Source organism: Colias croceus, chromosome 2, assembly GCF_905220415.1.
Source record: "Colias croceus chromosome 2, ilColCroc2.1".
NCBI classification, from domain to species: domain Eukaryota; kingdom Metazoa; phylum Arthropoda; class Insecta; order Lepidoptera; family Pieridae; genus Colias; species Colias croceus.
The window spans coordinates 270,515-291,416 of record NC_059538.1 but is presented as its reverse complement, the minus strand read 5'-3'; the positions used below and the strand labels follow the sequence as shown (position 1 = coordinate 291,416).

The 20,902-nt window shown below is 40.7% G+C and overlaps 4 protein-coding genes and 1 non-coding gene across 7 annotated transcripts; 1 reads left to right on the top strand and 4 right to left on the bottom strand.

Annotated features, from left to right (window-relative positions):
• Positions 1-143: 143 nt before the first annotated feature.
• Positions 144-216, bottom strand: Trnav-aac. Its single transcript has one exon. It is a non-coding gene; the product is annotated as a tRNA-Val (tRNA).
• A 382-nt stretch (positions 217-598) lies between these two features.
• Positions 599-2,312, bottom strand: LOC123701730 (thrombin-like enzyme contortrixobin). Its single transcript, XM_045649242.1, has 2 exons — positions 1,322-2,312; positions 599-971 (listed from the first exon to the last, which is right to left on the bottom strand). The coding sequence occupies exons 1-2, from the start codon at positions 2,137-2,139 to the stop codon at positions 626-628; spliced, it is 1,164 nt and encodes a 387-aa protein (XP_045505198.1). The 5' UTR covers positions 2,140-2,312; the 3' UTR covers positions 599-625.
• A 999-nt stretch (positions 2,313-3,311) lies between these two features.
• Positions 3,312-7,007, bottom strand: LOC123698874. Its single transcript, XM_045645686.1, has one exon. The coding sequence runs from the start codon at positions 7,005-7,007 to the stop codon at positions 3,312-3,314; it is 3,696 nt and encodes a 1,231-aa protein (XP_045501642.1).
• Positions 7,008-8,052: 1,045 nt separating this feature from the next.
• On the bottom strand, positions 8,053-9,361 carry LOC123701739 (U11/U12 small nuclear ribonucleoprotein 35 kDa protein-like). Its single transcript, XM_045649254.1, has 3 exons — positions 9,028-9,361; positions 8,797-8,927; positions 8,053-8,513 (listed from the first exon to the last, which is right to left on the bottom strand). Exons 1-3 carry the CDS (start codon positions 9,101-9,103, stop codon positions 8,166-8,168), a joined length of 555 nt encoding a protein of 184 aa, XP_045505210.1. The 5' UTR covers positions 9,104-9,361; the 3' UTR covers positions 8,053-8,165.
• A 1,915-nt stretch (positions 9,362-11,276) lies between these two features.
• On the top strand, positions 11,277-18,431 carry LOC123703665 (raf homolog serine/threonine-protein kinase Raf). Of its 3 annotated transcripts, none has more exons than XM_045651755.1 (10): positions 11,277-11,952; positions 12,716-12,907; positions 13,470-13,570; positions 14,069-14,110; positions 14,828-14,945; positions 15,110-15,208; positions 15,713-15,854; positions 16,113-16,225; positions 16,389-16,688; positions 17,711-18,431. In XM_045651755.1, the coding sequence occupies exons 1-10, from the start codon at positions 11,374-11,376 to the stop codon at positions 17,840-17,842; spliced, it is 1,818 nt and encodes a 605-aa protein (XP_045507711.1). In that variant the 5' UTR covers positions 11,277-11,373; the 3' UTR covers positions 17,843-18,431. The 3 variants fall into 3 exon arrangements, with proteins under 3 accessions (XP_045507711.1, XP_045507699.1, XP_045507706.1); XM_045651743.1 differs by having other exon boundaries at positions 16,389-17,203; XM_045651750.1 differs by lacking the exon at positions 14,069-14,110 and having other exon boundaries at positions 16,389-17,203.
• The last annotated feature ends 2,471 nt before the right edge of the window (positions 18,432-20,902 follow it).

Genomic DNA, 20,902 nt, shown 5'->3' with positions numbered 1-20,902 from the left:
GTTAGATAGCCCATTTATTAATATATATCATCACGCTAATACCAACAGGAGCGGAGCAATGCGGGTAAAACCGCACAGCACAGCTAGTAGGGAAATAAAAAAAAGTTATTGTAAAAATTATTTTAAAAAAAATGTAAAAACATTGTTTCCGCCCGGGATCGAACCGGGGGCCTTCTGCGTGTTAGGCAGATGTGATAACCGCTACACCACGGAAACTATACACACTGTCTCGAAATATAGAAACAAGTCGTGATGTGATAATAAATCAAATCGTGTAAAATATAGGGAATCTATAAATATTTAAATTTTTTTTGTTTATTGTCGCATTTTTATCGTCGCATTGATATTAGACGCATTTTTTCTAGAATATATAAGATATCCGCAGTTTCCATAGTACCCGAACCTCTTCGTCGTAAATTCTTTGCGACTTTCTTCATATTGTAATTAAACGAATTACCTATAAAGTTTTTAACTGCGAATAATAAAATTTTCAGCGGCCGCCATCTTCACACATAAACACAGCGCTTGCAGCGCCTCTACCAATAAAAATTAATGTAACTACTTTACTATCGACAATAATTAAAATAAAACCATAGACTCGTACAAAAGTATTGTATTTCCATCCTCAATCCACTTTAACAACAGAATCAATCCAATCTCTGAGCTCCGCTACATTAACATACAAATTCGGTTCACACGCCAGCCCGCAGTGTTGGTTATCGCTCATGACGCCCAGTACCACCCGACCCCTGAGCAAGGGGGTTCCCGCACAGTAGTTGCAGGGGGTTGTCCTCCCCGTTAGCACACCTGCACATAGCTGGGTCACCCCGCACCCCTCCCTTAGCACTTCCCCCTCCGGGACCAGGTGCCGCAGCGCCCAGCTCTCTTCTCCAGCCTCGCACTGTTTGAGAGGCAAAATGTTCACGGTTACGCTGTGCACTGTACGCGATAGTGGGTGTTTGTCTATACTCCTGGAAAGAACATTTTAAAATTAAGTATGTACCTATCAAAATAAGGCATTTGGTAACCTATGTTATAATAGTGTTTGCTATAATGGGTAAAAAGTAGGGAATTATCTTCGAAAGTAAGTTATGAACTTTCGTTGAAATTAATATCTTGCTTTTTTGGACTAATGCTCAAAGTAAATTCAATCAGAAAACTCCATCAAAAATACCTATAAAATATTTTTTGCCAAAACTACAAACAAAATAAGTTCTACTTACTACATATCAAACTTTTTCAAATGAACACAAAAAATGTGATTTTTAAATGGGGTCCAAGTTCACATAGACTTGAAAAAGGTACTTTACTAAACTCTTACCTAAACTTTCCAAAACCCAGAATATCCAAGTTTTCTCCTAAAGTGATCAGCAAATTATCAAGTATGCTTGCCAGTGTTGCAACATTACCAGCATTCAATCTATCTTCCGACTTTAAGGTTGCCAAATCGTAACTCTTGTTGGTCCCCTGGTACAGTGGGTGGATCATCACATCAGACACCGCATGAATTGGCCCATGCCTCTCTCCAAACTTCTCCATCATCACAAAAGAGTCAAGGGAATCCACCTCTTCAATTGATTCTATGCAACTTGCTGCAGTGATTGTCCAAAATTGATTGACTACAGTAAGAATACAACCAAATACAACATCCTGAGGAGGTTTTATCTTCACCAAAGCCAGGACAAAATTTTTCCTTTTCACTTCTGTAACACCATCACTTTCTGTTACAAATGCATTGTCTTTTTTTATGTCTCTCCCTTTAGTTGTATTACCTAATGCCAATTTTTTGTAATCTGTTTCAAATTTTTCATGTTTTGTATAGTAATAATGTGTAACAGCTTCAGTTTTGTATGAAGGATCCCAAGTGCATTGTACATTTTGTGGCAATGTATATCTTGGTAATATTGTCGTAGTAGTTTGAATTTTTGCTGTTGACTCTGTTGTTTTATTAGTAACATTGATTGGTACAGAATATTGCTGTAATTCCTTCTTATGGCAAGCAATTAAGTGTAAAATCAGGAAAGTTAGGAATGCAATGTACCCTGCAAGGAGGAGACCTTGAGCTATGGTTAGATACACTTCTGTTTTTGTAAAGGACTTGCACCACCCTTTAAACTGTTTACAAAACACATAACACATGATGTTTGACTACATGCTTGATGGATGTCATGTGACCAACTAGATTGGTCAATGTATCATGTGTTTATTATAAAGGACAAAGGTATTGAAATAAATACAATACAATAATTGTCCTCCACACAAAACTTAATATTTTGATTATATGTAGTTTGGTTTTCAAAATAAATCTAAAATTATGATATTTGTTGGCGGCAGGCCCTCTCAAGTGGACTGTAGTGGCGGGGGGGTTTGTAAATAATACAAACAATTATTTCTTCATACGCAGAGGGCCAGGGTGCCAAGCCGGAGCGGAGTTATTTCCTTAGTTTCTTCTTGTAGCGCGGGAGCAACTGGAATGCCATGACGCAACCAGTTTTGCGTCGATATTTATACTCTACGCGTTATCCCCTCCACTCCGGCTGGCCACGCCCCTTTCCTCACCCTTTATTTTCACACAATTTTACATTTTCTACGTTTTCATTACATTCATTATTACATTACTAATTAATTCTACATCCATAACATATCCCGCCAACGCCCCGTTTAGACTGCGCGCACGATTTTCCCGAAATTTACTTTTATACTACCCCGTCCCCCGCTTCAGGTGTATAAATATACTGCGGGGAACGGTTTGTGCGCGCAGTCGCGGACGTGATGCTGTCGGGAAAAGAAACATTAAATTTACATAATATCCTAATCATTACATAATCATTAAATATTAACATCTACAATAGTAAATTCAAAGAAAGACAAAACATTATCGTATACTTAAGGCAACACATAAACAAAGACATTTTCAATATTCAATAAACAAACATAAACATTTACTATCATTAAACAAGACATAAATATTTTAAATTCCAAGTAAATAAGTCTTCAGTCATAATCTTTCATGAATTTTCCTATCTAATTATGACTACGTAATAACAATTTAACAAACATCTTTACATATAAATTCGCTATTCTATTCTTAGTTATAAAATAATCCTTCAGGCATAAGCCTTCAGGAGCTTACTCTACGTTAATACTAGACAGATTAAATGCTTTACTTTCCAAACATATAAAACTTTACATTTAAGAACTCAAATAAGACATACATTTATTCATACTAAAATAAGCCTTCAGGCGTAAGCCTTCAGGAGTTTATACGTTATCTTATTCTATACTAATTAAATGAGTTGTGTACTTTACATTTACGTTTCGTCGTGCACATTTCTCCCGCCGTCGCACTCTGCGATTCGAACTGGTAGCACGACGATCTTCTTGGTGGGCCGCCGGAGGATTCTGCCGCCGCTGGTCTCCACGTCGACCACTCGTACCTCGCCGTCCTTGCCGGGATACGTGGCGATGACTCGTCCTCGGGGCCACGTGTTCCTCGGATGATTGGAGTCGCACACGATGACCAGGTCGCCGATCTTGGGGGCCGCGCCGCTTGCGTGGGGCTCCCGCCGCTGTTGGAGTACGGGCAGGTACTCTCGCACCCAGCGTCGCCAGAAGGTGTCGGCGAGCTGTTGCGCGCGCTTCCAGTGTGTGCGCGCTGTTGTTTGGTCTTCTTCGATGGTGCAGGGTGGCGGCACGTAACAGTTGGAGCCCAGCAGGATCATATTCGGTGTGATGGCGGGCGGCACGTCGGGGGTCACGGCCACATGAGTGAGTGGGCGTGAGTTTACGGTGGCTTCTACTTCGGCGAGGAGTGTGACGAGCGTCTCGTCACTGGGGTGCTGCTCGTGAAGCGTGTGGCGTAGGGCTTCTTTCACGGTGCGTACCATGCGCTCCCACGCGCCGGCCATGAATGGGGCGGCCGGCGGAAGGAAGCGCCAGCTGATGCGGCGGGCTGCTGCTTCTTCTTCAAGTGCGGCCCACGCGTCCGTGAGCTCTCGGTTGGCCGCGCGGAAGCACGTCGCGTTGTCACTCCATATTTCGGCCGGGCAGCCGCGCCGCGCTATGAAGCGGCGCAGCGCGTTGCGGTCTTCTTCTATAATTTTTATCTGCATGAACATTTCCTTGATGTCGGCGGACACGGCGATTGGATGTTGACGGAACTTCATGATGACGGCGGGCAGAGATTGCAGTAGGTCGGGCCCGGGCAGCAGCATGTCGTTGAGAGAGCGGCCGTGTGACTTAGCGGCCGCGTCGTGCACCAGACGAATCTTCGCTTTGTCCGGGTTGATCACTGGAAAGTGTGGGAGGTACCACACTCTCCCGCCGGTGGGCGGAGTCTGCGCCTTCTCTGCATAGCCGGACGAGAGTAGATTTTCGATTCTTTCCTCATATTGTCTCTTCAGCTCTCCGTCTTTGTCCAATTTCTTTTCCAATGTCTTCAGTCTTTTCAGTGTGTCGCCGTAGTTGTTCGGTGTATCTGCGGACTCGTCTCTCCATAGGAGTCCGGTTTCATATCGGCCGGACGGCAGGCGTTGACTTTTCTTTTCCAGTATGTTGAGTGCCTGCTGCTCCGGGTCGCTGCGCTGTCGCTTAGGTTCGATGCCGATGGATTCTAATTCGAAGTATTTCTTCATCATATTTTCGAGTGTGTCGGGTGACTTCTCCGCTTCCGAGAGATGAGAACAGAACAAAACTGGGTGCTTGTTCGATGAACGGCAGCCGTGCAGTACCCATCCTAACAGTGTCTTCGATGCGACGGGCTGACTCCTCTTGCCGTGCCGTAGTTTACGTGTTATAATGAGCTCCCAGTTGTCTTGTCCGATCAGCAGCTTCGGTGTTGCATTCTCGTACAGCAGGTCGTCTTGCAGGTCGTGCAGATGGTTGCAGCGGGCGATGTCACTTTCGCGGATGGACTGCGTGAACGCGTGGAGTTGGTGCACGGTGCGGGCGTTGTCTAATACGTAATCTTTTTCTTCATGCCGTCCTCGTACTCGTGCCTTCACTCTCTTGCTGTACTCGTGCTCGTTCTCGTGTCCATTCACACCTTGAATTGTGATGGACTCGCGTGGCCCGTCGAGACCCAGCTGTTCTGCAAGCGCCGTTTCTATGATGGTCACCGTGCTTCCCTCGTCGAGCAGCGCGTACGTGTCGCATTTTCCTTTCGGCCCCGTGATGGTGATGGGGGCGATCTTCAGATACGCGCGGCGGCGCGTAGGTTGCTCCGACGTAGCGCTGTTGATGTTTATCGCCGACACGAGGACTTTTTCGTCGTTCTTCGTTTCGGCTTGCGGTTGAGTCGTTTCTTCATTTTTCTTTTCCGCTGTCTTTGTATGATGGAGCATCTTGTGGTGCTTCATGGTGCACCCGTTGAGGCCGCATGGACGAGCGCGGCATGTTGCTCGTTGATGTTTGCTTCGCAGACAGCGGAAGCACACTCGATGTTTCTTCGCTATTTCCCATCGTGTATTTACGTCGCTGTTCGTAAATTGTCGGCACTCGATAAGCTTGTGTTCTCGCTCGCACACCGGGCATCTTGTTTCTCGCTCGCTCGCGTTGCTTGCTGCGTAGGCGCGCTCCGTCCTTTTCCTTGTTATCCTCTCCGTCTCTGTGTCTAACGGAGCGTAACTGGAGCACTTGTCTGCTTCTTTATTCAGGAACTCTGCGAGCTTTTTCAGTAGCGGTGTCTTGTCTCGTTCGTCGGCGGCGAAGTCGTACCACTTATTCTTCATGATCGGTGTGAGCTTCTCGAGCACCTGCCGCAGCATTTCCGGGCTGTGCAGGTATTCTGGTTTTCCTAGTATTTCGACGGTGGCGACGATATTCGCTATTTTGTTTGCGAATATGCAAACATCCCGGGGGTTGTCCGACACTCGTGGTAGCGATTTAATTTTTTCCATTTCACCCAAAACGAGCGCGTCTGGGCGGCCGAACCTTCTCTGCAGGGCTTCGATGATCTTCTCGGGTCCGGTGTGTGATATGAGTAGGGCGGTGACGGCTTCTAGGGCTGCTCCTTTCAGCGCCTTCCTCAATCGTGCGACGTTTTCCCCGTCGGTGAATCCCTCTTCAGTTTCTTCATACGATGCCTTGAACGATAGCCACTCGTTGCTGGAGCCGGTGAACGTCGGTAGTTCACCGCCGTATCTTATTACTTTCCTTTGGCTTCTTGCGACTTCGTTGAAGGCGGTTACAATTGCCGCAACTTCTGGTGACCGCGTGGGCGGGTCTTTCTTCGGTTCCCGTTGCCCGTCGTCCTGTTCCTGGCGGGCCCCCCATCCTCGGTCTTCCTTGTTGTCGGTGTTCTTCGCTATGTAGCGTGGCGGTGAGAGCTCGCGAGTCGGGTTGGCGGCGGGTGGCAGTGGCTGGCTTGAATGCTGTTTCAACCACGACTCGACCCGTCGTTCCGGTTCGTAGTCCTCTTCTTCCTCTTCCGTTGTTGATTCTTCTTCAGCGCGGATTCTTTCTAACCGCGCCTTTTCTAGTTCTGCTGCGGCCTTCGCTTGTTCCAGCTTTAGTTCGGCTAGGCGTTCCTTCGCCTCCAACTCCGCGAGGAGTCTCTTGCGGGAGGCTACGGAGCGCCGCGACCGCACCTCTGATGCCTGGCGGAGCGTCTTCGAGCGGCGTGCTGGCGACCCGACGGCGACGTTCGATGGCGCCGCGAGAGCGGCGTTTGTATTTAAGTTGACGTTGCTTATTGGCGCCGCGAAAGCGGCGGTCGTCGGTGCGTCGGCGTTGTCGGCTGGCGCCGCGAAAGCGGCGTTTGTGTATCCTACGACGGGTGACGGCGCTGGCTGCAACTTGTCGGCGGGCATGGTGCTCGGCGTAGGTGGCGTCGAGCTGCTCTTTTCTTCTGTCCTCGTCGTTCTCGTCGCGGTCGTGCAGGTCTCCGATGTCTCCGTCGTGCCGCTCGTTTCTTCCGATGTGTTCGTTGATGACGTTCCTGTGGCGGTGGCGGTCGTCTCGGATACCGATGGCGTGGCTCCTCTTCCGCTCCGGCTTCTCGTGTTCATTTTTCTTCTGATCCGGTTCGAAGCTGACCAATGTTGGCGGCAGGCCCTCTCAAGTGGACTGTAGTGGCGGGGGGGTTTGTAAATAATACAAACAATTATTTCTTCATACGCAGAGGGCCAGGGTGCCAAGCCGGAGCGGAGTTATTTCCTTAGTTTCTTCTTGTAGCGCGGGAGCAACTGGAATGCCATGACGCAACCAGTTTTGCGTCGATATTTATACTCTACGCGTTATCCCCTCCACTCCGGCTGGCCACGCCCCTTTCCTCACCCTTTATTTTCACACAATTTTACATTTTCTACGTTTTCATTACATTCATTATTACATTACTAATTAATTCTACATCCATAACATATCCCGCCAACGCCCCGTTTAGACTGCGCGCACGATTTTCCCGAAATTTACTTTTATACTACCCCGTCCCCCGCTTCAGGTGTATAAATATACTGCGGGGAACGGTTTGTGCGCGCAGTCGCGGACGTGATGCTGTCGGGAAAAGAAACATTAAATTTACATAATATCCTAATCATTACATAATCATTAAATATTAACATCTACAATAGTAAATTCAAAGAAAGACAAAACATTATCGTATACTTAAGGCAACACATAAACAAAGACATTTTCAATATTCAATAAACAAACATAAACATTTACTATCATTAAACAAGACATAAATATTTTAAATTCCAAGTAAATAAGTCTTCAGTCATAATCTTTCATGAATTTTCCTATCTAATTATGACTACGTAATAACAATTTAACAAACATCTTTACATATAAATTCGCTATTCTATTCTTAGTTATAAAATAATCCTTCAGGCATAAGCCTTCAGGAGCTTACTCTACGTTAATACTAGACAGATTAAATGCTTTACTTTCCAAACATATAAAACTTTACATTTAAGAACTCAAATAAGACATACATTTATTCATACTAAAATAAGCCTTCAGGCGTAAGCCTTCAGGAGTTTATACGTTATCTTATTCTATACTAATTAAGTGAGTTGTGTACTTTACATTTACGTTTCGTCGTGCACAATATTTTTTCCAATATTCCTGTATTTAAAGATGAATGGCATGACAATGTTTTAATATTGTTTTGGATCAATGGAGTAATAAGTAACCTAATAATGCTGCAGCACAAAAAAAATATTTAGTCAATTTCTACTAGTTCCTGGTTCATACTTTGGTGTAATAACAAAGGGTTTTCTGAAAGGTCTATCTCTGCATCCAAATCTCAGCTGCCCTGACTCCTTCCTACCACCAAACCCTCCTCCAAGCCTCCGAGGCTTCCATCCCTGGAGGCGTCTCTCGGCCTCCCTCTCAACAAGTATTTCAGAGCCATCAATATACTCCCGATGCATTTCTTTCAAAGCCCGTTCCACACTGAGTCTACTTTCAAATTCTACGAAGGCATATTTCTTAGATTTCCCAGTGACAATATCTTTGACCAGCCTGCATTTTATTATGTTGCCGCATTTGGAGAATTCTGACTCAACTGTATCCTGAAATGTTAACAACTCAACTTAAAAAACAATACAAAAAAATGGATGTAGTTTATATTCCTCAATTAGAGAGGAACAAATAATTTGTTTATGCTGTTTGCTTATAATTATTCTTAACATAGGAGAAACATTCTAAAATATTAGTAGATTAAAAGAAAAGTATCATTCAAATGTACTCATTTACCTACAATGAATATAATTAAAAAAAAAAATTATCTTACCACTAGACCAGCACTATGTTGAATAGTTTAATTGAATTTGCATTGTAAAAATTATTCATTACCTGTGTTGTTCTGGGATTAAGCCTTGTGATAAATATTGTGTACTCTGGATTTCCTTGCACCAATTTATTTGGCACATACTTTGAGCATATAGCTCTAACAATAGCTCTGTCATGTGGTTCTGTATCCGTTTCTATAAACAAATAAATACTTTATAGCAGTCTATCAGTTTTATAAGATAGTGAAAAAGTTACTGTTATGGTATTGTAAACATGTAAAGTTCAAATACTCACTATCTATTGAGCCCACTTCGATAGGGTCGTACACATCAGTCACATACTTCCCGAAATCAAAGTCGTCTCTGGACATTGTAAGCTTAATATAAAATGATCTAATCACTTTAGAAAGCAGAGGCACAGTGGATAGCACAATTGGTTATATTATTATTACGTTTGTATACAGGGAAAAGTATAAATCAACACACACAATAATAATACACATAATATGTATCTATTATTAATAATATATAGCCTCTTAATTTATACTTATAATATTTAAAAAATTAATTAAACCAAAAAATATCAGATAGGTAATTCAGATATTCAGATTACGGTCGACAGCCGCGGCCGGTCAGCCGGCCTTTTGACAACCAATTTATTATTTACTTTGATAATCAATTGACAATTGACAAATGACTTTTGACAAATGAAATAAATGACATTCCAATCTCCACCCACCCAATCAAAAAAGATTTTTTTTGTAAATGTTTGTCTATATTATGTCTATATTAGATATAAGCTTCTTGGTCTATATCAAGGACTTTATTATAAATCGATTTTAAAATTGAATAAAATTCAAGTCATAAAAATCACTACCTATCTTGATCTTTTCTTTAGCGTGTACCTACAACTAATATAATTCTATAGAATGAGGTTCTTTCACCGTTTTTTAAGTGATGTTTTTGAGGGTTAACCATAGGGGTTAACACTGTGGTTACACCACAGGGTAACACACAGGGCAGGGGTTACATTTACATCTTATGTAACATCAAAGACTAGGTATTATGTATATATGGACTAATATTGCCCCATGCTGGAGCATGCTGGTATGCGTGAAAAATATTTAGAATATCCTATCCACGCTATGTCCAACAGTCCACTGCTTCGAATTTGTCAACAAATAATGGAAAAGCGTTGGGAAAGCATATAATACTTTATACTACTACACATACAACATACTACTCTAATCTATAGATAGGGAGGCGAAGAGGGGAATTTTCTGCAATACTCGAGCGTGGCAGTTTAAGATATGAGAGATACCTTAGACCTAATAGAACAACCTTGTTAACTATTTAGCTCTTTAAGTAGTGACGCGCGCCCAGGATAGACGATCAGATTAATAAAAAAAAATCGATAGTCTGAAATACTCGAGCGCGTCAGATTAAGATATTGGGGGTTGATTTTAGTGTTTTAAGACTAAATTTAACTAATCTGACGATAAGTCCTTGACGCCGCCAAGTTAAAGGGTCGCGAACTTGTAAAAAAAAAACGTTAATCCGGCATTCTCGAGCGCGATTGTTTTTATTTTTATTTTGAAGAATATAATCTAAAACTTACTAAAAATACAAAATCTGCCGGTTTCCGCGTGACCGGAAGTCTGGAGGAGCCATTTCGTCTTCCGAAAAACGCGTTGCAGTATATAAGTCGCGAACGATACATTTTACAAAAAAAAAAGTTTGAATAAACAAAAAAGGTAATTTTATTAAACACAAAAAATGTCTCTTTACATTTTTGTCCAAAGTTAAAACTTTTTGACTTGAAGCATCATAAAAACTCAAACTCCCGGTTTTTTGAGTATATCTCGAAAACTGAGGGTGTTAAGAAAAATTGATATGAAATAACGATGATTAAAAAAAAGAAACTCTCAAACCTTTTTCGGTCAGATAAAGAGAACCCACCAACATTTTTGTCAGATTAAGAAAATATGCTTTCAAGAGACCAAGATAAACCTCCCCTATGAAAATCTGACGCGCTCGAGTATTTCAAAAGGACTTTTTTTTTCTGCATTTTCAAAAATTCATCGTAACTTATCGTCACGCCGAAATCGTCAGTTTTTTTAAGGGGACCTTCCTTGGGGCCTACTTAACACCCCTTCCGAAAATCTGACGCGCTCGAGTAAATTTTTTTTTTGTGCATTTTTGACGAATTAATATGTCTAGCCCCACCACGCAAACCGGCAGATTAGTATACCGCCGTATACCGTTGTTATCAGAGGCACTTGGGGCATACGTAGTATGAATATCTGACGCGCTCGAGAATGCCCAAGTAACTATTTTTTTTTACATTTTTGAAAATCCGTACACGCCAAACCCACCGCTAAAATGGTTTTTACCATAGAAGCTTTTCTTTTCGAAATTATTTTATCTATCGATTTTGATAAGTCTCGACGGCGCCGTTTAATTACGCCATTTAGCTACCTCGCCTCCCTATCTACTAGTTATACCTTGGTTATACCATTTTTAATAATTTTACAGATGTTCATCGACGAAATTAATCATTTGAGGATGGCAACAAACAACAACTGTCTAGACTGCGCGAGTGTGCGCGGAGAAAATTGTAAAAAAAATAAAAAGGAAAGAAATGGCAGTTACTAGAGAGAAAGAAAATTGTTCAAGAAAAATTAATGGAAATATACCTGCGCTATCTCTCAACAGTGATAATATGTCGACATCTACCGACAGTGACGACGTAGCGGATCCAACATATGAAATTAGGAACATTCAAAGTATTATAAACGTGACCCGTGAAAACATCGATGCTCTCAACGCGAAATTTGCTGGTTTACAGCATCCCCCGTCGCTATATCTCACGGAATATCAGGAATTGACAGCTAAATTGCATAATTTAGAGCTTAGGGAACGAACTTTGAGGGAGTTATTGCAATCCGAGTCGCCGGATAGGAGTGAAGAGTATTCGTGGCAGGATGAGTCCAAGAAATACGACACTCTCACCCGGCAGCCCAAGGTGTTCCTGCGGGCGCACCTGCCCAACCAGCAGCGTACTAGTGTGCAGGTGAAGGAAGGTGTCAGTTTACGCGAAGCGCTCTCCAAAGCGCTAAAACTTCGGAACTTGACTTGTGAAATGTGTGAAGTGGTGAGGACAGGGAATGATGAAGTGATACCGTGGGATATAGATATCACAATGATCGACGCCGAGGAGGTCAGTATCTTTATTTATTTTCGTATTGTGCAACTGTCACAAAGTTTGTTAACAGCTGTTTACTTTGCTGGTTACAGAATATTTACATTTGATCTGTAGTTCATCAAAAATTACCTTATTTTCATTTAAGATTTACAGAATAAATAAATAAATATAAATAATTTTGTCAAACATATATAATTCCTCGCAAAATAGAGAAACTTTCTACTTAATAATTTTGGTAAGCAATTAAAATGTTTTTGTTAACAATTACTACAGAATTAATTACAGATAAATAAGTAATATTAGAAATATTTAAACAGTGACACAGAAAACTCTTAAAAATGGGTTTCCTCAATATATTTGTGAGTATTTTATTTTGTAAAATGTTAATAAAAGCAAATTGTGGTTTACGCACGACCGTTGGGTTGGTTCGGATATTTATTTATTAAAAATTTAGAATTTAGTAAATAAACAACTGTGCAGTGCTTATGCAATAATTTGTGGAGAGATTATTGTTACAAGGAGTTATGTTGGATTTGGCTTAATGTAGAAATAAAAATATAAGAGAAAATGTAAGTGTTTTAAAGATATGTGTATATTTCATACATGACTTTAAAAACAAAATTTTTACACAAAAATTTTGTACGTGCTACAATTTTCTAGAATTATATACCTGAAATCATGATTACAATCTTACCTTCCTGCTGTACCCCTATGACATATCGTCATATTTCCACCACCTACTTGAATAATGAACTAACAAATAGACCACATGTTCCAGGTGACGGTGCGCACACTAGACAAGCTGCCGATAATGTCGCACATGTCCCATCAGTACACTCGTAAGACGTTCTTCACGCTCGCGTTCTGCGAGTGCTGCCGCCGGCTGCTGTTCAACGGCTTCCTGTGCACACAGTGCAATTTTAAATTCCACCAGCGGTGTGCGGACAAGGTGCCCAGTATTTGTCATCAGGTGCGTTGAGCGTTCATTTATATTCAGGTATTTATGATAGGTAAAAATAAATGATATAGTAATAATAATAAAATTTGTAAAAAAAACGTACGATTTCGTTTTTTCATAACTATTTCTAATAATCATCTTCAAGGGTTATTAAAAAAAATATTAAATAGTGTTTGTATGCTAAAGCAGTAGCTGTAAATCTATACATATAATAAATCTGTAGAAGGGTCAATTCTGTACATTGAAAATATTGAAAAAATAAATAGCAGGGGGTGTTACTGGATCAATACCAAGCCCAAATATGTGATTAAAAAAATTTTTGTCTGTCTGTCTGTCTGTCAGTATGTTCAGGCATCACGTGAAAACTAGCGGTTCGATTTCGATGAAACTTTGTATAATTATACCTTATTATCCTGGGCATAAAATAGGATACTTTTTATCCCGGAAAAATACGTAGAAAAAAAAAATCTTAATTTTTCTTAATTTTTCCGCGCGGACGGAGTCGCGGGCGGAAGCTAGTCCATGTTAACAATATTTGCATGATGAAGATAATAGAAAAATTTGTTTTGTTCAGGTCCGCATGCCCGACACATACTACGCGGCGCTACTAGCTAAGAATCCGGACACGCAGCCCGGCCTTCTGTATTTACCGCCACAATTCGGCTTTCAGAACAAGTTGGTATTTATATGCTGTGTATTAGGGTTTGGTTTTATGTTAATGTTAGAAATTAATGGTTTTTTAACGGCTCTAAGGGGTGATTTATTGGTTTTATTAAATATATTATAATCTTCTTTCCAAAATTCTAAATTCAATAAATTAATGGAAATACATACATGGAAAATATTAATTATAAGCTGTTTCCCGCGGTTTCACCCACATTACTCCGCTCCTGTTGCGTTGAAGCGTGATGATGTTTAGCCTATAAGCCTTCCTCGATAAATGGGCTATCTAACATCGAAAGAATTTTTAAAATCGGACCAGTAGTTCCTGAGATTAGCGCATTCAAACAAACAAACAAAGTCTTCAGCTTTAATATTAGTATAGATTTTCTAGCGCCTAATTTTGTCTTCTACCTCTGTTCATTCTACAAATGTTAGGTGTGCATAGATCCTTAGAAGTTGATGCTGAAGTGGAATTCTATAGAAACAACATTAATGCATGCTATGTCCCAGGTCTGTCTCGCCAGCTAAGAAGAAGGATTACGATATGAACTGGTGACTATTCACTTAGATATCAGCTTGCGTTCATTACGTAAATAGAACATTGACGCTGTATGCTGTTTGTTTGCTTACATTGTGATTTAGTTGATGTAAATAACTTAGTTAGATGTTATGTCACTTTAGGAGAACTAGTTTATCAAATAATCATATTAATGTAAAAAAAAATAGTCAAAAATAGTTGTAATAATATTATGTTTCGTTTTTCCCAATAAGTAAATGTAATACAAGTGTAGCTAAATCAAATAAGTCGTCATATTGAAACAGTTCTAAAAAGTAAACCGTACCGACCATCCAGGGTCTAAGTTGCATATTGTTTTTATTTTATAGAAGAAAAAAGTTTTATTCTATAGATACATTATTGTTACTTTTTCAACACACTGTTTATAAGAAAAACTTGTTTAAATCAAACAGCAAGCGTTCATATCTTTCTAGCAAATTATATCGCGAATTTATCTCTAGAAAATTGAGAGAAAAAACATCTAGCGCTATTACAAACAGAGTTCACAGAATTTGCCCATATAACAGCTATTTTTATTACTCATTGACACTTACGCTAAGTTTTCAAACTGACACAAAACACTTGAATGTATGTGACACTTGCACCAAAATTAATCACACACCAATCACACTTTACACTGCCTGTGACACTTACAGCAACCCTTTCGCACCGTTTTCAAACACTTTACAACGTGTGTGTATGTCTGTGCGCAGGCAGCAACACCCGCGTTCGCTGAACCATCAGGACCGCTCTAACTCGGCGCCCAACGTGTGCATCAACATGGTGCAGCGGCCCATGACGCTCGCTGAGCACCAGCGGAAGCACAACCAGGTGATTGCGCTAGCATTAAATAAATTAAAGATACAGTAATAAATATATTAAAAAAAACTGTATAATTAATGTATTGTCACTGAACCTAGACAAGTGTACAAAGCATTAAATCTGTCTGTTTAAAGTGATTTAAAAATTTAAAACCGACTTGACAAAAATTTCAGAGTAATAATTCCCCACAATCGTCGAACTATCTGACGTCGGGGCGGCACTACAAGGATGACAAGGACAGAGGCGACCAACAACACAGTCAGAGTACACAGGTCAGTTGTTATCTATTACCAACTAGTCGCTTACCCCGGGTTTCGTTCATGTTCACCTGGGATAAAAATTGAGTAGGTAAATGTTGTTCGGTGTTGATATAGCTTTTTTATTGTTAAAAAATTTTTTAATATTGGTCGAGTATTTTTTAGATATACATCATTTCCTTTAATTTGGTCCTACGAGCTGGATTCTATGTGGACTGTGAAATTTTTCGTAGCGTGAAAAACCGGTCAAGTGCGTGTCGGTCTCGCGCACGAGGGTTCCGTACTATGGGGAATTTATATGATAATCCCTTATATGTATTTTTTTAATTATTAGTAGGTATTGTTATAGCGGTAACGGAAATCATACATCATTTGTGAAAATTTCAGTTTCCCGTTTTACCGTTTCGGTACAGAACCCTAAAAAAGTGCAGTTACATTTTGAATCTATTGATTGTTTTGATTAATTTTTCGGTATCGCGCTATTTATATTATGGTTTCCATGTTATGTGGGGTGCGCAGGCGTCCCCGACGGGCACGCTGCGGCCGCGCCGGGCCCGCGCGCGCTCGGCCGACGAGTCGTGGAAGCACGCGCTGTCGCCGCGCGAGAGCTACGACGACTGGGTCATACACGCCGACGAGATCCTCATCGGCGCGCGCATCGGTGAGCCCCCCCCCCACCCGCACACCCGCACACCCGCACGCACGCACACACACCCGCACGCACGCACACACACCCGCACGCACACTTTATAGGTTTAGTCGCGTATATCTTAAATGGTGTGAATGACATTATTCAGGATATTTAGGCACATAGCACCATCGTCCGAACGCAAACTTTACAGATCACAAACCATGTCTACAGTACTAAATTTTTTACGTATCCGATGTTATATAATAAGAAGAATTTATCCAATCCCAGGTTCGGGCAGTTTCGGAACAGTGTACAAGGCGCACTGGCACGGGCCCGTCGCGGTCAAAACGTTAAATGTAAAAACACCCACTCCTGCGCAACTACAGGCGTTTAAAAATGAGGTGGGTACATATTTTTGAATTTGTTAAAATTCCTTAGTTTCGTTTTAATACGAATCTTTATAATTTGTAACTAAATGTATACATTTAAATCTCATCATCTAATGTAAACTCTTTATATACGTTTCAAGAGCTGTTTTTTATCGTAAACTGTACCCGTTCCCAGGTGGCGGTGCTCCGCAAGACGCGGCACTGCAACATCCTGCTGTTCATGGGCTGCGTGTCGAAGCCGTCGCTGGCCATCGTGACGCAGTGGTGCGAGGGCTCGTCGCTGTACCAGCACCTGCACGTGCTGGAGACGCCGCTGGCCATGCTGTACCTCATCGACGTGGCCCGCCAGACCGCGCAGGGCATGGACTACCTGCACGCCAAGAACATCATCCACCGCGACCTCAAGTCGAACAACATCTTCCTGCGCGACGACTGGTCCGTCAAGATCGGCGACTTCGGGCTCGCCACCGCCAAGGTGCGCTGGGCCGAGGGCTGCGGCGCCGGCCTGTGGCAGCAGCCCACCGGCTCCATCCTGTGGATGGCGCCCGAGGTCATCCGCATGGACGAGCCGGCGCCGTACACGTTCCGCTCGGACGTGTACTCGTACGGCGTGGTGCTGTTCGAGCTGCTGGCGGGCGAGCTGCCGTACGCGCACCTCAACAACAAGGACCAGATCCTGTGGATGGTGGGGCGCGGGCTGCTGCGGCCGGACGCGCGCAAGGTGCGGCAGGACGCGCCGCGGGCGCTGCGGCGGCTGTTCGACGAGTGCGTGCAGTTCGCGCGCGAGCGCCGGCCGCAGTTCCGGCAGATCCTGGCCGCGCTGGAGGCCATGCTGCGCGCGCTGCCCAAGATCACGCGCTCGGCCAGCGAGCCGCTGCTGGGCCCGCGCCTGCACGCGTCCGACGACTGCCTGGCCTACACCTGCGCCTCGCCCAAGACGCCCGTCCACTTCCACTTCGACGCCGACACCAGCTTCCCCGCCTTCTACGGGTCGGTACCGCCTCCTACAGCACCCCATACGTACAATGAGACTACCGAACCGATTGGTTACCCCGTCTCTTGAGATTATTTCTATTAAAAATTTCAAAGATTATTATAATCAATTTTCTCACTTATCTTCCATGTCCGGGTGACAAACAATAGTTGTGTCAGTGAAAAGAAAATATTATTTTCTATATTTTGACGATTGAAAAGTGCTTCTAAATTAATTCTGATTACATTAATAATTGTTTTAAAAAAATTCTGGATAATTTTAAATCCGAGAAAGTTTGTGAGGATGAATGTTTATGTGTATGCTTGTTACTCTTTTACGCAAATACTACTGAATCGATTACAATGAAATTTAGCCCTCGTATGTAACTTGGATTAACACATAGTTATACATTCGTTTATCCCAGAAATCCCACGGAAACGGGAACTATGCGGGTTTTTCTTTGTAAAAGCGAGCAAAGCCGCGGGCGGAAAAGATTTTTAATAAATTTGATTTTTATCTTTCAGAATCCCAGTTCCAAACCCGAGACATACGTAGAAGCGGTTGAACCCCGATCTCACCCATCCACACTGTGTCCGTTCGCGCCGACGCTTCACCCGCGCGACTGTGCACGAGCCGACACGTTTAGACATCGTTGACGACAAAGTTTACACTCTATGTCGAATTTCACAAAAAGACGAACATGTTGCTCATATCGCAATCGATACAATTTTATTTGATACATTTTCTCAGTCCGTGAAATTTATAAATAAACTTATGCGACTCGCACGTTTTTGTGATTTACGTATAGGACTACGAGTAAATATAGACTTATCGCGTAAGTGTGTAAAAAGTATGAAATTATTAATAAAAACGTTTTGAAATTTGAGTTGAAGCGTTTTAAAATGTTGTCCGTTAGTCTGAGTTATTGATAAATTAAAATATGATGTAAATAATTTTAACGTAATTTTGTAAATTTAATGTGAATTTATCGTAAATCGTTTATTTATTGCAACTTTTAGAAATTAAAATTAATTTTAAAAGACGTAAAAGGATTCTATTAAGAAGTGATATAGAATATTGTTGGTGGACTCAGTCGCGGTCGCGAAGTACACTGCGTTGTACAGCCGATTGTCTCATAATATTGAAGTATTATTTATGTAAATTAGGAATGTATTGTAATTTATTGTTATTGTAAATATTATGTAATTACAGTAGGACTTATGTTAAGGAACTTGTGTATACAGTGTAATGATTTTAAGGAACACAATAAATTATTGTTTCGATTTAAATATTTTTTTCTTGCTTTCCCTCCTATGTCCGTGATATCTGTCAATTGAAGATAATTTTTTTAGTCATAAAATGAGCTTTATCATAAAAAAAATATTTTTTACAAATTCGTAAATTATACATCATGGACAGTATTGTCCTCGTCAAAAATTAGCCCATTCAAACTAAACCTTTAACAAAGGAACAAAGTCCAAAGAACAGAGTTTCGTATAGTTATAAAACCCCGTGCTCTATTTTCTTTATCGGGGTTGGAAAAAAATTTAATGTAACATTTTTTCGTTACGCGTGACATTTTTCCGTTACGCGCCAGCTTTTTCTTATCACTACCACGTGTGATTCGACGTATTTCTGTAAAGTTGCATATAGTAAATTATTTTTTGAAAAATAAGATCATGTAGAAGTTTCACCTCTTACGTGTGTACACTAGTACACGCACACATTTTTTATACATATAATGATTAATAAGCCTATAATGATTAATAATATGTATATAATATGGTAATGATTGATCATTTCATGAAATGAGCAAATTTACGTTACGGCCACGACATATCAATGGTATGTGCCATAGAAATAAATATTGAGTAATTGTAAATGCATATGAAATGAAAGCAAGCGATAGGTACGTTATTTTTCTGGATATTTTATGAGGCAACGTTAACATCAATATTGAAAACAAGCGGTCCGCCCCGGCTTCGCCCGTGGTACATATTTCGCAATAAAAGGTAGCCTATGTTCTTTCTCAGTGTCTAAAGATTGTCTGTGCCAAATTTCATCAAAATCGGTCCAGTAGTTTATGAGCCTATTCATTACAATCAAACAAACAAACAAACAACTTTTTCCTCTTTATAATATATACAGGGTGTAATCGTTAAGTGTGCACAGGCGATTATTCCGTAACTATTACAGATATCAAAAAACTTTAAACTGATATCGAAAGTATTTAACCTAATGAGTAAAATGGCCATAATAAATTTTTAAAAATAAAACGAGAAATATCTAAAAAATTAACTTGAAACCCTCCCATACATTTAGTATGAGATACGAATATCCCATGTACACGGGTTGATCCAAAAGTAATGATAATCAATATTAAACAAGGTCATTGCAGTTATAATAATTATGTAGTTCTCTAGATAGTCTTCTAACTAGAAAATATACTTCAATAATTTTTTCCTTAACTTAAAAAAAAAAAAACTTTGACGTCTTCATCCACAAAAACCCCTCCACGCGGCCATCACTTCGCTGTCGTCTTAAAATAATTTATTGCTAAGAAAGTGTTTCTTGTGCCGATGAAAGAGATAGAGCTAAGAGCTAGATCTAAAAAATAGGATAGGTGTTCAAGCATTTGGAATGCCGATTTTTGAATGGCAGCCATCGCTTTTGACGCTTTGTGATCTGGTGCGTTGTCTTGGTGAAACAGCGTTCAGGTCCGCAGTTTGCCATGTCTCTTTTCCTTATTAACCTATCGCAATCTTTTAATTTGGTCTGTTTAGTAAGAGCCCAATAAAGTGGCTACCTTTTTAAAATATTCCACCATAATTATTCCTTCAGCGTCCCAAAAAACTACCGCTTTAATCTAACCTACTGATTTTCACTTTGAATTTCTTCATCGTCACTTTGGAAGCTCGCATCCAGGACATTGATTGTTTTTTGGTTTCACCATAAACATGGTGAACTCGGGTAACGTCCATGATCACAAAACGTGACAAAAAATTATCCTGATATCATTAAAAATTTAGAAATTTACCCTCTACATGTCGAATCGTTGTTTCTTCTTTTCGTCGGGAAACATTCTGGCACGCACTGTTCACATTCAAATTAATGTAAATAATTGGAAACGTGGCCTGTTGATATGATTTTTTTGTGATTACTTAGTGAATACATGAGCAAGCAAAAAACATTTATTTTATATTTTTATGTGCACAGGAAATACCCAATTATCATTACTTTTGGATCAACCTAGAACATTTAATATGAAATATTTTAGCTTTTTCTTTCTTTTTTTTTGTTTTCTGCTTCAATTACTTCGCAAATTTGAAGGGCAGTTCATTTAGAAACTGTAAATAGAGCTCCTCATTGTATTGCACAATGAGGACATAACTTCGAAAATCTGCTATGAATACAAAATGTATGGGAAATAAAATGTATGGGAGCGTTTAATGTGACATTTTTGGATATTTCTCGTTTTATTTTTAACAATTTATTATGGCCATTTTACTCATTAGGTTAAGTACTTTCGATATCAGTTTAAAGTTTTTTGGTATCTGCAATAGTTACGGAATAATCGCTTGTGCACACTTAACGATTACACCCTGTATATGTGTAGATAAAGGAATTAAATTTAACTTAGAAACCGAGAAAATATTATACTTAGATGATCTTTAGATGATAATAGCATGATAATCATCTAATTCTATAATAATATT